Source organism: Pinus tabuliformis, chromosome 1_2 (genome assembly GCF_031772625.1).
Source record: "Pinus tabuliformis cultivar Carrire ecotype Pingquan chromosome 1_2, CPIR1, whole genome shotgun sequence".
NCBI lineage: Eukaryota > Viridiplantae > Streptophyta > Pinopsida > Pinales > Pinaceae > Pinus > Pinus tabuliformis.
The window spans coordinates 158,847,042-158,865,646 of NC_142298.1; the positions used below are offsets into that span (position 1 = coordinate 158,847,042).

At 37.1% G+C, this 18,605-nt stretch overlaps 1 protein-coding gene across 2 annotated transcripts in view; it reads right to left on the reverse strand.

Moving 5' to 3' along the window:
- Window positions 1–18,605, reverse strand: part of LOC149204987 (protein SIEL-like) — a 252,601-nt gene that overhangs the window by 159,566 nt on the left and 74,430 nt on the right. For both annotated transcript variants that reach the window (XM_089393396.1, XM_089393397.1), the window contains exons 3-4: window positions 14,275–14,544; window positions 13,778–13,969 (exon numbers count right to left, since the gene is read on the reverse strand). In XM_089393396.1, coding sequence (XP_089249522.1) covers window positions 13,778–13,969; window positions 14,275–14,544 — 462 coding nt within the window. The remainder of the gene's footprint in view (window positions 1–13,777; window positions 13,970–14,274; window positions 14,545–18,605) is intronic.

An 18,605-nucleotide genomic window follows, 5' to 3' on the forward strand; every position in this document is an offset into this window, starting at 1 on the left:
TTGTAAGAGTCAAGAGTCATAGTGGTTGTTGCTGGTACAAGGGTTTTAGGTCTTACGGTTTTTGTCAGTTGAAGAAAAGTCATTATATGTCATTGTAAGTGGACCATTGTCCTTGCTACAGGAGTCCACAATATTATTTTTTTTTTGTCTTTTTCAAGGTGGTAGGGTGGTGCCAAGGCAAGTTGGAGCTTGCTAGGGTGTTGGAGCATCCTTTCAGCTAATTGCTAATAAAACCAGGGCATTGGGGCGTCTTTCCAATGGGAGCTATGGAATGAATACTTTTCTATATTTCTAGGAAGTTGGGGCTTTCTTTTCAGCTATAGCTGAAGATTAAAAGAACTTATTAGAAAAGCGTTCGGTGGTTTTTGACCAGAAGGGGGTTTTCAACCTAAAAATATTTGTGTTCACTATCTATTGTTTATTTACTAAGTTACCGGAAACACTGCCCCCAACTCCCAAAAACATCATTCGACATTTTGGATACATAAATGCATACAAAGTAGCTTGGAAACGTTTCCACCACGTTTCACTTTTTCGAAAACAGCCAACCTGAGATCAGAAACGTTTCAAAGGAGTTTCAAGAAAATTTGATCCGTTTCTAGAAAATTTGGATACGTTTCCAGAAAATATGGATACATTTCCAAGTTTCCAAGTTTCCAGTTTTCTAGGCTTCCAATGTTCTAGGCACTTTATAAGTTTATTGCAAGAATATATTCCAGGTTTGTTTGTCTAGAGCATGTAAATGCAGCTAAATTCTTTGCAGACCTTATATCCACTGATTACAGCTCATCTGAAAGTGAACATTTATATTGAAAAAGGATTCATAACATGATAGAGGTATTTGCCAACAAGTTTTAATGCCAGATCTAAAGGATGGAAACCTGGAATTTGGAAGGGAAACTCATAAGTTATCTATGAAATCAAGAAGGGAAGTTGCTACCCACAAAGTTCGCTGGTGGAAGCAATTTCTTTGCATTAAGTTAAATTTCTCAGCATTTCTTTACTAGTATCATACTTCACAATATTTAGTTGCTTAAATTGTGTTATCTTGATTCTTGGTCATATGATCTTAGGTTGTAGCTACCTAGACCATCTCCTGTTGTAGCTACCTGAATACAGTGCAATGTATAAAGAGTAGACGTTGTTATTTACAATTATTAAAGTTACATTATATTCGGTGATACTAAACAATATTTCTATGTCATGACTCCTTTAGAGTCTAGACCTAGATATTGTGCAACATACTATTTACAAAGTCAAATTCACTATGTTGACTTTATGTTAGTGTTGTCAAATTCATTAGAAAAATATATAATTTCATGAAGTATGATGTGTGACTCTGAAAACATTCTCATATTCCTTTAAACTGTGAGTGGGTATTGACATTTTAATCAAAGGTGCCAACTTGAATATTATAATAATCATTGATGATGACTGTTGACCACTACGTGTCAACTACCCATAGCAGTACACCCTCTTTTTCACAAAAGGGATAGCGCTTGATCGATATGTCCGTGCCATTCGACTATCATCATCAACCCGATCATGTTATGTTGTAAACTCAGTCTGCATGTGTAAATTTGTAAATAATCTTAGCAGATCTGTGTCATGTATGTATTTGCCTAGGTAAACCTAATTTTCTAGTGATAATCTACGTTCCGGAAGCTTTTTTGTCTCACCGACCCATGATCGGCAGAGTTTTCCTTCAGCCTAACCCCAAAGCCGGAATGGATTGTCATTAGAATCTTAGGGGAATCCTAGTGTGCTTATGTAAAAGTAATTTGGAAATAATTCTAACTATTTGGTTAGGTTATTACAAATTGCTTGATCTGCTAGATTCTATTTGTGTCATAGAACTGGGTAGTCTATGAGGGTCTTTGTTAAATGGGTTTTCCCCTTGAGATGTAAGTGTAAAAATCATGATGTAAAGTGTCTTGAGGGTTAGAAAATGTTTTATCCACTCATAGGTCCTACGTGTTTTTTCCAAAGGCTAAGTTCGAGGGTCCAATTAAAATAATAATAAAAAATAATTAATTAAAATTAAAAATAGTTAAAAAAAATAATTAAAAAAAATAAATAAATAAATTTAAAAAAATAAAATAAAATAATAAAATAATAATAAGTCAAAGTTTTGAGAAAATAGATGCAAAATTTTAATTTTTAATATATTAAAATGCATTTAAAATTTCGACGGATGAAATTAAAAGAGATTTTGGTCCTCATCGACAGTCAAGATCACTTTCACATGGATCACTCGAACTAGCCATTGGGAAGTTTTCCTTTAAATAGGGTGTCAGGGGTCATTTGAGATCATTCGATCTTAGAGTCGTGTGCTAAAAAAAGCTCTCTTGTAGTCATTTTCATGTGCAATAAAGAAAGACTTTGGGGTTGAAATCTTGCTGGTGTTACTCTTCTGGAAATGTTGTAAGATGTTTTATTTTTGTGCATTATTTTAATTTCAGCCATTGATGACAGCTTTATGAAGAGTGATTTTAAACACAGGTATCTTGTTTAGTTGCTAAGGTTTGAATGTAGTTAAATTTCTGAATATGATGGCAGGTATCTCCATTACATTTGGATGTTAGTATCGTTTTCTCCTTCTTCATTAATGGTTGAAGTAAGCTGTGCAGGAAAATCTAGATTTCGAAAATCAACGGGCGTTTAGGGAAGTTCTTAGCTGAACCAGCTAACTCCCGAGAAAGCATTTTCTAAAGAGCCCAGCCAGTTTTGATCCCAGGCTTATCATTTAAATTTTTCTTGTGAATGCATGAAGTGTTTTCTAAAGCATCTCATGTTAAGTTTAAAATTCTGAAAATATTCCTGTGGCATACTAGCAAATCTGGCTATTTAGAGCCTTTAAACTGTGAATATTGTAATTATTTAGCTGGTTTTAGGGTTTTTAGTTTTGTTTTTTTTTTTGCATATTTTGTTTTTGGGTGTTTGTTTTTGTCATTGCAGGTTGCAGATCTAAGGAAAAAATTTTGTTTAAAGCCAGATCTAGGCCTGGAGGGTAAGATTTGGCCTCAGAAATCAGCTCTTGTAGGGGTATTTATCTCAAACCCAAATTTTCTTGAAGGAGTATCATTTCTGCAGTCCAAGGTTTCAGATTTTTGTCTATCTGGAGGTGATCTTACATGGGTTTCTGAGGCAGAACATATAAATTTTATTTAGAAGTCCTCGAGGGTTTTACTGCTAAATTTCAAGCTTAAATATAATCTGGAATATTTTAAGGGTTTTCATTAGGAGCGGAAGGATTTAAAAAAATTTCAAGTTTTTTCGAGAAAATCGAGGTTTCCAAGCCATTTGTCTGCTGGGGTTTCATTTTCGCGGGAAAATTTCGAAATTTTTTCAGGGTGTGCACTGTCCAAACCTCCAGATCTGCGTCCTTCAAGCTGCAACGCTGGCCATTCAAATCCACGCAAATCTGCCTGCATTCTGCTCTATACGCAGCCTTTCACCTAGCCGCAACGCCTACCCCTCGCTGCCAGAACGTTGATTCATTCCCCATCGTGGCAGCTCCTCCCTCTGCGGCTTTCATCGCAGCCTTCCCTCACCTGCGTGCTGCCTACCCTCATTTCCCTCGGATCCCTGCTCCTTATTCATCAAACTCTCCTCCACGCGTCTGCCTATAAAACATTTTTTGCAAAAAAATCCTCTCAACCACATCCATTCCTCTCTATTCCTCGCGCAGTCACTCCATGACCAGCCTGCAAAAGACATAAAAATAAAATCAAAACTGCAACATCACAGCTATTCCCTTTCTCACTCAATCCATTGCGTGCTTAACCATCATCGCTACCTCCGTCCAGCTCATCCCTCCTCTCGCTGTCATCTCACTCACTGCTCTTTATTGTTGCTGTCAGCTCCTCCCTTCCATACCTGCAAAGCAATCTTTTGTAGCACTGTCGACCTCTCCACCGTCTCAAACCTGTAGGACGCAATAAAAAAAAAGTACATTTCGATTTGTATTTGTTGGTTTTAATGTGTGAGGGTTAGATTTCCTTTACGCATTCGATTTTGTTATATACATTTTGTTAGCCGCAATTTCCTTTTTTAGTTTATTTTTATTTTTGTAATATGAAGGGTCTCGTTTCTATTGAGGCTAGGTTAATTCTTTTATTTGTATTTTAGTTAAGAGTTAGGATTAGCATTCTAGATTCATTAGATTTTTTAACTTAGGTTTTAGTTCTTTGCTTTGTATTTTTTTTTTTAGGTTTAGACTTGTTTTGATTTTGATTTATAAAATAAATCAAAAATCATAAAAGGGTTTTTAGTTTTTATTTTTAAACATTAAAAAAAAATTATAAATAAATAAAAAAATTTGATTTCTTTGACTTTCATTTCATTAGCTTATGTCATTTAATAAAAAATCTAAAAACTAGATTTCTAATAATAAAAAATAAAAATAATAAATAAAAAATAAAAACATTAAAAAAAATTAAATCTAAAAAATATAAAATTTCAAAGTCCAAAAACATTTAAAAATCTTTAAAAAATTCTACAAATTCTAAAAATTTTAAATTTTGTGATTAAAGATTTAAATTAAGGGGATTTTTCGCTTAAACGTTAAAAAGTTTTAATGTGGCCTATGGCCCATTAAAATTTCGATTTTGACCCATTGATTAATTTTAAATTCCTTGGTATCTCTGATGTTGAACTCTCATATTCTAGCACAATAAATCATATTGGCTCTTGGAAAGGATTGATTAATTCTAGATCTTGGTCATTAACGATAATCGTTTTAAATCTAGAATCATTTGCATGTGACAGTGTTGGGAGTTTTAGTGGATTATTTATAATTGTCGCTTTTTGTCACATATTGAAAATCGTTTTGGATAACTTGTTTAATTGATGGTCAATTCAGATATCGAAGGCACTGGTCTATAATTGGTTTTATCTTGTGGTCGTGTCTTGTTTTCATTGGCGTTTAATCTATCAATTTGATTTAATCATTTAAATTCATCAAGTTATCCATCATTAAAATCTCCAGGTGCTTGTTTGCTTCTTTGTGTCTCCCAACCCAGTTGATTCCCAGTTGGTCTTCCTTTATCCCATAGGGTCTACCCCCCTTAGCCTAGGGAGACGGCTTAAACGGAGAGACCAGGGATCAAGGTGATAGCCCCTGGTCTGAGTGTTGTCGCGCTGCCTAGACAATTTATGCGACAACATTTTTTGGCGCCGTTGCCGGGGATAGAGTTTTTTCTGTCCTTGGTTCATTCATCATTCATCTTTCATCTTTCTCATCTCTCATTTGAGCCGGCAACGCCAACATTTCTTGGCATCATCTCATCTTTTCCGCCATTCATTAGATTGTTAAACAGCCAATATTCTTTGGCATCATTTGATCTTTTCATCGCCTTATCTTTCATCATATCATCATACCTTCAGCACCTATTCTTCAGTTCCTTTCTTGTTTGGGTGGCGACTCCATTTCTTTTCATTTATTTTTCCCAAACAAGAAGCCTCCCTCAAATCTGCTTGTTGCTTTTTGGATCATGGAGTTAGATTCATGTTCAAGTGGCAACTCCACTTCTTTCATCTCTTGATTTTCTTGAGCAGAGATCTCTTTCTATCATCCATTTGGTCCCTCATTATTCATCATGGATTATTCGTTTACCCCATGTCATTTTACTGATTTTCTCCATGATATTCCGAAAGTGGCCATTTCTAAATTACCTTTGTTCTTGAGTGGTGATTCAGTCGCTGTTAGAAGGCATTTATGGAGTTTTTATCGTATAACGTTCATATATTGTAGATCTCCTCAGTATGATCATGAAGATGTCAAAATGCGTCTATTTGTCCTTTCTTTAGAGGGTGATGCTTTGAATTGGTTTAATAATTGTCCTGAAGACTCTTTCACTTCTTTACAAGACATTATCAATGCTTTTAAAGATAGATATGGTTATCAAGATAGCTCGCCTTGTGCCCCTAAAATTGTGCAACAGAATGAAAGTAATCTTATGAAAGGTCCAACTGTCGATGAAAGATTTCAAGACAATTCTTCATATCAGAATGTGCCATCCACCTGTACCATTGCAGATCAAATCCATGATAGTGGAAAAGTAGGGACAAATTGTAAAATCAGTGTCAACAATGAAAGGGAAAATTAGAAGCAAATTATAGAAGAACTAATGCGGCTGGTAAAAAATATGGAGATCAATCAAGAAAAATTTGTAACTGATTACGCCAATGATATGAGAACTTTATGCACCCACCTAGAAAAATGTGATAAGGAGATGGAAATCATGAAAATTAAACACTCTGATCACGTAACTGACATGAAAAGTCAACATGCTAAGGAAATTGAGACCATGAAAGCTAATCATGACAGGGAAATTAATTTTATGCAAAGCAAGTTATCAAGCTTAGAGGAAAATATGACGATCATGGAACTCAATCATTCAAATCAAGTGACTGCCATGGAAGCAAGTTTTCAGGAAGAAATAAGTGCTATTCAGAACAAGTTGTCAACTATGAATGATGAAATGACCATCATGAGATTCAATTATAATAATCAGTTGGCTACCCTGCAAGCAAATCATAAGAAAGAGATAAACTCTATACAACATTGCTTGATGACCATGAAGGCAAAGGACGACAAAGTAATAAAAGATATGGAAGCTAATCAGATATGTCTTCAGAATAAGTTATTGACCATGGAAGAAGACCATGCCAGGGAAATCAGTGCTATGAAGGTTGAACACTCTAGTCAGATGGATGCCATTACAATACAGGTTCAAAAATTTCAACAGCGGTCAGAGGATGAAAGAAACCAGGGAACTTCAATAGATCAGAAGCCTCCTTATCTGCTGCAGCAAGCTCCATCTTATTATGAGGTCCTTTGTTCCATTGAAAAGTGGCTAATTGAAGGTGACCTGGATAAAAGGGAAATTAATAATCAGATGCAGAATGAAGAAAGACATGTCATGCATATCTTACATACTTCATATGAAAGTTTTGAAGCAGAATTTTCCACGTCATCAGTGATACAGCCTGCCACGAAGAAAAGGCGCAAGAGAAAGAGAACGAGAAGGCGATTTGATGCATTAGACAGTCGCGAGCAGCTTGATTTTCGGATAGGAAAAAGTCCTACCATATGCAGAATTGGACATGGCACATCCGAGAAGCACCCAACAGATTTGCCTGAAAGCGGGCAAATGCTCAATATACAATATATTGAACACATCTAATGCCATGGGGCATCCTCTGTATTTCTAACCCTACTCCTTGTTTTTTCAGCATCTTCATTTCTGTTTTAGGATTAGATTTACTTTTCATGTTACTAGATAGTTAATAAATGAAGAGCTTATATCTTTCCTGTGCTTAATGATGATTTTTGGATGGACGCTATTTATCTTATGTTGTGTGTTGCCTGGATGCAAATTCTGGATTCTCACATTCCTACATTGCAGCAACATGTCCCCAAGTAGAGCCAAATGTTAACCACTACGTGTCAACTACCCATAGCAGTACACCCCCTTTTTCGCAAAAGGGATAGCGCTTGATCGATATGTCCGTGCCATTCAACTGTCATCATCAGCCTGATCATGTTATGTTGTAAACCCAGTATGCATGTGTAAATTTGTAAATAATCTTAGCAGATCTGTGTCATGTATGTATTTGCCTAGGTAAACCTAATTTTCTAGTGATGAACTACATTCCAGAAGGTTTTTTTGTCTCACCAACCCATGGTCGGCAGAGTTTTCCTTCAGCCTAACCCCAAAGCCGGAATGGATTTTGTCATTAGAATCTTAGCGGAATCCTAGTGTGCTTCGAGTCTATGTAAAATTAATTTGGAAATAATTCTAACTATTCGGTTAGGTTATTACAAATTACTTGATCTGCTAGATTATATTTGTGTCGCAGAACTGGGTAGTCTATGAGGGTCTTTGTTAAATGGGTTTTCCCCCTTGAGATGTAAGTGTAAAAATCATGATGTAAAGTGTCTTGAGGGTTAGAAAATGTTTTATCCCCTCATAGGTCCTAGGTCCTAGGTGTTTTTTTCCAAAGGCTAAGTTCGAGGGTCCAATTAAAATAATAATAATTAATTAATTAATTAAATTTAAAAAAATAATTAAAAAATAAATAATAAATAAAAATATTTTAAAAAATAAAATAAAATAATAATAAGTCAAAGTTTTGAGGAAATAAATGCAAAATTTTAATTTTTAATATATTAAAATGCATTTAAAATTTCGACGGATGAGATTAAAAGAGATTTTGATCCTCATCGACGGTCGAGATCACTTTGACATGGATCACTCGAACTAGCCGTTGGGAAGTTTTCCTTTAAATAGGGTGTCAGGGGTCATTTGAGATCATTCGATCTTAGAGTCGTGTGCTAAAAAAAGCTCTCTTGTAGTCATTTTTCATGTGCAATAAAGAAAGACTTTGGGGTTGAAATCTTGCTGGTGTTACTCTTCTGGAAATGTTGTAAGATGTTTTATTTATGTGCATGATTTTAATTTCAGCCATTGATGATAGCTTTATGAAGAGTGATTTTAAACACAGGTATCTTGTTTAGTCGCTAGGGTTTGAATGGTAGTTAAATTTCTGAATATGATGGCAGGTATCTCCATTACATTTGGATTTTAGTATCATTTTCTCCTTCTTCATTAATGGTTGAAGTAAGCTATGTAGGAAAATCTAAATTTCGAAGATCAACAAGCGTTTGGGGAAGTTCTCAGCTGAACCAGCCAACTCCCGAGAAAGCATTTTCTAAAGAGCCCAGCCAGTTTTGATCCCAAGCTTATCATTTGAATTTTTCTTGTGAATGCATGAAGGGTTTTCTGAAGCATCTCATGTAAAATTTAAAATTCTGAAAATATTTCTGTGGCATACTGACAAATCTGGCTATTTAGAGCCTTTAAACTGTGAATATTGTCATTATTTAGCTGGTTTTAGGGTTTTTAGTTTTGTTTTTATTTTTTTGCATATTTTGTTTCTGGGTGTTTGTTTTCGTCATTACAGTTTGCAGATCTGAGGAAAAAATTTTGTTTGAAGCCAGATCTAGGTCCTGGAGGGTAAGATTTGGCCTCAAAAATCAACTCTTGTAGGGGTATTTATCTCAAACCCAAATTTTCTTGCAGGAGTATCATTTTTGCAGTCCAAGGTTTTAGACTTTTGTCTATCAGTATCTAGAAGCGATCTTACATGGGTTTCTGAGGCAAAACATATAAATTTTATTCAGAAGTCTTTGAGGGTTTTACTGCTAAATTTCAAGCATAAATATAATCTGGAATATTTTAAGGGTTTTCATCAGGAGCGGAAGGATTTAAAATTTTTTCAAGTTTTCTGAAGAAAATCAAGGTTTCCAAGCCATTTGTCTGCTGGGGTTTCATTTTCGCAGGAAAATTCAAAATTTTTTCAGGGTGTGCACTGTCCAAACCTCAGATCTGCGTCCTTCAAGCTGCAGTGCTGGCCATTCCCACGCAAATCCGCCTGCATTCTGCTCTATACGCAGCCTTTCACCTAACCGGAACACCTACCCCTCACTGCCAGAACATTGATTCATTCCCCATCGTGGCAGCTCCTCCCTCTGCAGCTTTCATCGTAGCCTTCTCTCACATGCATGCTGCCTACCCTCGTTTCCCTCGGATCCCTACTCCTTATTCATCAAACTCTCCTCCATGCCTCTGCCTATAAAACGTTTTTTACAACAACAAAAAAAACCCTCTCAACCACATCCATTCCTCTCTATTCCTCGCACAGTCACTCCACGACCAACCTGCAAAAGACATAAAAATAAAATCAAAACTGCAACATCACAGCTATTCCCTTTCTCACTCAATTCATTGCGTGCTTAGCCATCATCGCTGCCTCCATCTAGCTCATCCCTCCTCTCGTTGTCATCTCACTCACTACTCTTTATTGTTGCTGTCAGCTCCTCCCTTCCATACCTGCAAAGCAATCTTCTGTAGCACTGTCGACCTCTCCGCCGTCTCAAACCTGGAGGACGCAATAAAAAAAAAGTACATTTCGATTTGTATTTGCTGGTTTTAATGTGTGAGGGTTAGATTTCCTTTACGCATTCGATTTTGTTATATACATTTTGTTAGTCGCAATTTCCTTTTTTAGTTTATTTTTATTTTTGTAATACGAAGGGTCTCGTTTCTATTGAGGCTAGGTTAATTCTTTTATTTGTATTTTAGTTAAGAGTTAGGATTAGCATTCTAGATCATTAGATTTTTTAACTTAGGTTTTAGTTCTTTGCTTTGTATTTTTTTTTAGGTTTAGACTTGTTTTGATTTTGATTTATAAAATAAATCAAAAATCATAAAATGGTTTTTAGTTTTTATTTTTAAACATTAAAAAAAATTATAAATAAATAAAAAAAATTGATTTCTTTGACTTTCATTTCATTAGCTTATGTCATTTAATAAAAAATCTAAAAACTAGATTTCTAATAATAAAAAATAAAAAAATAAATCTTAAAGATTAAAAAAATTTAAATCTAAAAAATATAAAATTTCAAAGTCCAAAAACACTTAAAAATCTTTAAAAAAATCTACAAATTCTAAAAATTTTAAATTTTGTGATTAAAGATTTAAATTAAGGGGTTTTTTCGCTTAAATGTTAAAAAGTTATAATGTGGCCTATGGCCCATTAAAATTTTGATTTTTGACCCGTTGATTAATTTTAAATTCCTTGGTATCTCTGATGTTGAACTCTCATATATTCTAGCACAATAAATCATATTGGCTCTTGGAAAGGATTGATTAATTCTAGATCTTGGTCATTAACGATAATTGTTTTAAATCTGGAATCTTTTGCATGTGACAGTGTTGGGCGTTTTAGTGGATTATTTATAATTGTCGCTTTTTGTCACATATTGAAAATCGTTTTGGATAACTTGTTTAATTGATGGTCAATTCAGATATCGACGGCATTGGTCTATAATCGGTTTTATCTTGGGGTCGTGTCTTGTTTTCATTGGCATTCAATCTATCAATTTGATTTGATCATTTAAATTCATCAAGTTATCCATCATTAAAATCTCCAGTGCTTGTTTGCTTCTTTGTGCCTCCCAACCTAGCTGATTCCCAGTCAGTCTTCCTTTATCCCATAGGGTCTACCCCTCTTAGCCTAGGGAGACGGCTTAAACGGGGAGACCGGGGATCAGGGTGACAACCCCCGGTCTGAGTGTTGTCGCACTGCCTAGACAATCTGTGCGACAACAATGACGATGACAATGCTTATACTCAATTGATGATGATGATTTGTTTATGTTGAATTCATGATGATGATTATGTATTTTTAAATATAGAATCTAGATTCTAAAGACTAAAAGATGAATGATAATATGAAATTTTTATTTTATCATGTGTGTGTGTGTGTGTGTGTGTGTGTATTTCCTTGTCGTATTGTATCCAGATTTTTTGAAAATTTGTCGTATCTGTTTCAAACCCCGTATCCATATCTGTTCCCATATCTATTTCAATGCAACTTAGCTTTTTATGTTTCTGAAATACTGCTGAAGATTAATTAATGATCTGAAAGGATTAATAAGTTACTAATTGCTAAGAAATATTGATTCACCCCCCTCTCAGTATTTCCAACATAAGGGAGCAATGGAAAGTGTTAAAAATGGATTTCCATGGACATGCAACATCAAGTGATGCATCTTATTTGTGCCCCTCCTAGACAGTGGAAAGAAAGGCCTCAAGGAAGGTCACACTAGACTAGGGGCAAGGGATAACCACCAAGGTGAAGCATGGGAACAAGAATACAACCAAAAGTGGTCTATCATCCAATTCAACCTGTGATCCATACTAGAATGCCCTTAAACATTAAATGAAAGCACTTGATTACAAAAATGGTTAATGAGCAACCTAGATGAAATAGAGCACTGACCAGAGCATGGATGGAAAGCCTTTGAGGCTAGCTATCTGTGGATCATCATAGGGCTGCTCGCTGGCAAGCTGAACAAATAGGAGAAAACTTTCTCCTAAGGGTTATCCACTTGGGTGGGTAACATTTATTTCCACCACCATGATCTTCTAAGAGCTAGTTATGTTGGTCAATGTCATTAAGCTTATCCATTTCAAATCCATTTGTCAAGCTTATCTCCACTGGAAAATCAATGAAAGTGGAGGTCAAAGATATCTGTGTCCAATATGAAAGGAGGGTGAATATTGGGAATTGCTAAAATGCACAGATTGTGGAGGAGGTTGTTGAGTCTATACCATCAAATGCTGGAACATTGACAGCGTGTCTTGCATCATCCTAGAATGAAATTTTTCGCAGCATTAAAATTGATCAATAAATTTCTCCATTTGCTGAGACTGTTGCTCCTAGAGTTGTTTGGCCAGAAGTTGGACAATGTCAGATTCATTTGAGGACCTAGTATCGCACTTTGCAGCCATTGAAGAGACCAAATCCACCAGTGAATGACTGGGAAAGAGAGGAGAGGGGAGCCATCATCTGGTTTTTCTTCTTTCAGTGAGAAAGAAAGGAGAGCCCCCTTCTAACAGCACTTCTTGATCTCTCTTGGCAGTAGGCAGTCACTTGAGAAACCAAAAGGCTTTCCTTTAGGGAATGCCTTAGGTAGGCACTCATTTAACTTGACAGAGGTCCACCGTCCAATTGGGGAGAAAGGCACCAAATTTGCTCTAGATGAACACTCAATCTTATCCCTCCCATGCAGCCAACCATAGCAGCAACCCTAAGTACTCCTACTTGCAATAGGAAGAAATTCTTCTCATATCAATGGGGATGGCAAAGAGCAGGTTTTGTGGTTGTTGCCCCTGTTGTTGTCATGAATCGATGCAATCATTTGTTGGAACATAGACATCATGTCCTAAATCATCTTTGCCCAAAGCTCATTCTGCTGCTACTTCTATATTGCAATTTGTTCAACCAAGAACTCAGGTTGCTGATGTTGTTGCTCTTGCAACTGATCAGCCAGGAGCTGGATGATGTTGAACTGCTGTGAAGGTTCAGTTTCCTTTGCAACACATCAGGAAGTCATGTAGATGTTGTTTATCTGCAGCAGAAATCGACAGAAAAATGGTTTAAATCTGCAAGAATTCAATCAATTTTAACACTTCTGCAAACAAGTCATGCGAGTGTTGGAAATTCTGCTAGTTTTGGCACGTTTCAAGAAGAAATTCTGCGTGTTTTGTCCCTTTCAAGTGGAACTTCTGTTTGGTTTTGGCACAGTTCAAGCAAATATCCTGTTTGATTTCCAGGGAGTAGAAAATTGCCAGAAAAAGTAGCAGAATTTTGATGAAAAATGGTAGAATCACACAAAACTAAGTTGGAGAATCTGATGGCATGGCTTGGGCAACAGCATGCTACTGTGTGCCAACAATCTCAAAATATTATAAGGCTTCAGCAAGCTATGAATCACTCAAGCAACACGCAAATTTTAAAGTAAGAAGAGACTTCGAGTAAATTTCTAGGAAGAAGAATCTCCAATGAAACCAGAATTGCGAAGTCCCCAAAAGCTCTAATCACCAACTCATACCAATTGATAAGACAAAAATGAGAGCACTAACATAAAAAAGTGTGAGGAATTGCTGCAATAATACACATGGTACAACATATATATAGAGAGAGAATTTTCTCAAGATTTTGTTGATAAATTTACAATTTCTAGGTGAAATAGGTGGAGTGGTTGGTGAGATTTACAGACGTCTCTTCAATAGGAGTTACAAACATAAATTTACAAATACAAATATAATACATCATTTAATTTTCGCCTAATACTAATTCTCGACTCTCATCAAATTTAGTAGGATCTAAAGAGATATTATGAAGATACATCAGGCAGTACCATATGCATGTGTTTTTCCTGCACTGTCGAATGGTTAACATGAGCCATGTGTAGCAAACCATGCAAGGTATGCATGCGAACCTCCGTAGAATCATCATTCAACATATCCATCAATAAGTCCAGTGCATTATCAGCAAATTTCTTAGAGAATCCACTGAGCCTTATCAAAGTGTCAATGGTTGCTATACGAACCTACAAACACAGAGAAACATTTTATGTCATCATTAGAAGTCATAGTCCTAATGTTCATTTGTAAATATGTACATAGTTATTTTTGAGTTGGCTTTCTATAATAACAACAAAATAGTAAAAAGACAAGACTAACATGTGTAAGTGATCTAGTGGAATAGGAAATGATTTATTATAAGACTATCATCTTTGGGATGATGTCGGTATGATTATGAATTATAACTTATGGTGCATTGTGCATTCTTACAAGAATAAAGGGAAAAAGCCTCATGCAGAAGATACCATACCAAAAAGAAATCGATAACTACCTCTGAGAATTCATCTTCAACTCCATGAAGAAAAGCTCCAGCAGCGCTAAGGGTGAGAAGATCTAATCCTCTGCCGTGGCATGCTAGGTCTCTATCACCCTCAGGAGTTCCATTAGAAAAGTTATTTGATACCCTCTTTAATGCTTGCCCCAAAATCTTCTTACTCAAAGCTTGAAGCAACACACTTTCAGATAAGGGACCCATTCTTCCAAGAGCATAAAGAGCTTCACTTCTTACTTTCATATTCATATCCCTTGAGATAGTACACAACTGCATAAGTGCCACAATCAGTTTTCACAAATAAGCACTCATCAAACAAATTCAACAAGAGTAAAACATTTAAGATTACTTCAAGATCAATATGCTAGAAGCACCTAGCAAAGAAATATAAAATCACAAATTCACAGAGATCAGTTAGATTCTACATTTATGTCATAACCTAAGTCACCTAACATAGGACACAAAGGACATGGAAATACAAATGTCTGACACAGACCATGGCGAGTGGGAATGCCAATGGAAAATACAAAATAGGGTAGATACTAGAACCGTAGATTGAAGAATCTCATAGCTCGTGGCTATCAGTAGTCCTCCTCCATGTCATCATCATCAAAATCAGCATCACTGCCACTACTCTCTCCTCCATCCTCCTCCTCTATATCCACTCCAATCTCTACATCTACGGATGTGGATGATGACCCCTCAAGATGATCACCATCATCAAAAGTGACCAGCTCTACAACTGATTCATTAAAATCCAAGTTGGCTAACGCCAACTCAACATTGTTGTTGAAACCCATATCATCAAGAAGCACATCCCACGTCTTTGACTTTCCCTTCAACCACTCCCTCCCTCTACATGTCAATAAGACAAAGGATACACTTTTTGGAGAGACATGCGTTTGAATTGTGGGACACGTTGAGGGTACATGTAGGCCACACATTTGGCATGTGTCTTGTGAACAAGACACGTTCCAAATGCATGTCCAACATGTATCCTCATTAATCCATCTGGCACCCTACATTCATGGCAAAGTGACCCTTTTGGACGTGTCAGGTAACATAGGTCATAACAAATATATTAGTTTGAGGCAGCCTAGCTTATCAAAGATGATCTTGAATATTTGTCAACTAACATAATTCCAAGTTAAAATCTAAGGTGATTTTGATCATGATGAATGATGACTATAATAAACATTTGCATATCTAGGTTAGAATAGGATGAATAAGCCCTTTAGCATGAGCATTGGATAAGATTAAAATTTTTGTAATTTCAATTTATGTTTTATTTTTGTGATGTTATTTTCATGTTTTAGGTTAGTTATATATTTTGCCTTGATATATTTCTATGTTGTCAATTGGATGTGTTGCCCACCAAAAGTGGGTACCCCTAGGAGAGTCTTTCTCCTATTCATCTTCTTCTAGTCAGCAACTCGCAGCCCCTGAGAGCCACCTAGTAGCCAATGTGATGTGCCACTTTATCTCCACTCCCTGCATCAATTGTATGTTTCCTTGCCCACTTGTCAAGAGCACATGTTAGAAGGTGGGCAATCCGACCTAAAAGGTATGTTTTTCATTGTGCAATCCAATGCTTATGCTTGTTTTTCATTTGGGCATTTTGGGCATCGATTAATGGGTGACTTGGAAGAAGGAAGGGCTTTGATTGTGGTTTTGTTCCCTCGCCTTAAATGGGGGGTTAATCTTCAATCCTAGTCCTGTGTGATCCCCCCTATTGGCCTATGGCTTTAGGAAGGGCACTACTTGGGAAACCCCGTTTTTGGTAGCGTGGTCCCATTTACCGTTCCTAATTTTTCACTCCCCTCCACACATTATAAGCCTTATTCCACCATTTCCCTTCTCTGGGTCCACAGGGCACTGGGACACCTCTCCCCTTGCCCACATATCTGGGTCGGGGCCTGGAAACGTTGCCCTGGAGGTTGATGTAGCCAAAAGAAAATAAAAAGCATATCGTGGCAACAAGCAAGAAACAAAAAGAAAGAAAACTATAGAATGTAAAAGATGGTCAAGACATTAAAATTAGCACATGGGCAAAATCCAAGCATGAGCTCTACCCCTTATCATTATGGCCATCACCCAATTCCTGGAGCCGATGTTGCCCTACCACATCATAAAAAGGAACCCTTGCACGTCCCAATCCCTGGTGGGCGATGAATTGCCCCACCTTTAAGGGGGTAAACACTGATACACATCATTCATATCATGCTCTCATTTCCTAGAGCTTTGAGTAGTAATACAAAGAAAAATCAAGAAAAGGAAAAAGGCAATAAGAGGGGTGGAAAAAAAAGGTCGAGGTAACTCATGCATCCATGATTGCTCGCTCCTTACATCTGTATGCCCAGAACTTGGATTTACTCATCATTGCTACCCCTTTGACCATGGCATTTGGCCCTGAGACCCCTCTTCCACCTCCGTTAGATCATTATTCACATGACACCTATTGATTGAAGGATGTATCAGGGATCTGTCTTTCCCCTTATGGGTTGGGAACACCTAATAGGATCGTCCATTAGCCACTCCTATCTAGGGAGGTAACACTATTACGTGATCAAAACCCCAAATTTGGGAGAGAAGCTCCATATGAAGTCTCAATTTGCTCGTGACTAACAAACCTGGTTCACTTAGATGCACTAATGATTAATTGTACCTAATGGTAAAGATGCAACACTAGACATTATGTGTGATTGGCTGCTGGCAGATGGTTTTCATCATGGGTTGGGAAACTTAACTGGGTCCTGCGTCCACTAGAGGAGCATATGACACCCTACAGGTGAAGCGTTGAGAGCCATGGGACTCCTATCACTCGCAAACCATCATTCCATTCCATGGGAACCTACAGCACCTCGGCAGTTTGTGCTTTGCCCACATATTATTCACGAGATGATGTACTTGGACCAACATGCCCCAACCAGCCTAGCAATGTGCAGCTGATCCGAGGCCCAGATGACGTTTGTCTCACCCTTTGAGACATGGGAGGGCTACCACTATTCTCTGAGCCTTCAACGTTGGAATAGAATTATTATTCTATCACTAGGAGACCCATGAGACCCATTTTGTGCCCCAAACGCAAAACTGGGGCCCACACGATGATTTGCATGGAGATCTAGGTGCCAACCCCTAGAGGGTGATTTTTGAAGCCCTCTTAACTCAACTTGGCACCAAGGGAGCTCAACACATGCCTCCAAGAGGCCCACGCAATGATGACGTCAGCATTTCGACCCTCTTATGGGTTAATTTTTATGATTTCACATTGGCAATGTGGTTGGCTTGTAACCACAATCAGTTTTTGCTCATCATTTGATAATTAAGAGGGGCTTTAGGCTAAAATTAGACTTGATTGGACATGTAATATGAGAAACCTCATTTAGTCTCTCATCATCAGCACACTTGGAATTCGAACTCACTAGAGAAACTTGTACTTGTTCCTTCTTGGCTATTGGAGATTCTTAGAATGCATTTTGATGTTTGGAAGCTATTTTGGATTTTCTTTGGAGTTATTTCTTTGGTGTTAAAATTGGCAACTAGGGCCAAACTCCATGTGGGTCACGTTATTCATGGCTGATAATATTTTTCCTAGATTCCTCTTGTCGAGAGGATTGATCTAAAGATCATCCGATTCCGATAAGTATTTATGGAGATATGAATTTATTTTGATGGAAGAAAAGGACGATGTTACATTTGCGATAAAGCATGTCACTATGCAAGGGAATGCCCTGATAGAAGGAACTCTCACCAGGACGACGATCAAAATCCCTCTCATGGCAATCAAAGGAATGGCAAATCTAATAGCAGAGGTAAAAGGAGTGTTGGAAATCAAGGAAGAGGACAACCATTCAAGAAGGCTAGAAATTCCAAGTATGAATCTAACAACACTGTTGACGATAAACAGGATGAATATTATCTACCAGCTGCTCTATCTACCTCTGCTCCTCTGGACACGTTGGGAAATTGGCTTATTGATAGTGGTGCCTCAAGGCACTTCACTGGTTACAAAGAAGTTCTCCATAATCTGATAGAGAAAGAAACTAACCTGGAAATTGTCCTTGGAGATAATATGAAATATCCCGTGAAAGGTGTAGGCAATGTCTCTCTTAAATTAAATCAAGGTAATACAATCCACTTACAAGATGTATTATATGTACCTGACCTCAAAAAGAACCTGGTGTCCATCTCGGCAATGGAAGACAAAGGCTACAAGGTAACCTTCAGCGATGGCAAGGTACGTGTATGGAAAAACAATGTTAAAGATGCCTTTACTCTTGGGTTTCGAGTTGATTCATTATATCAGGTCGGTGGAAGTCCACTAGGTGTCA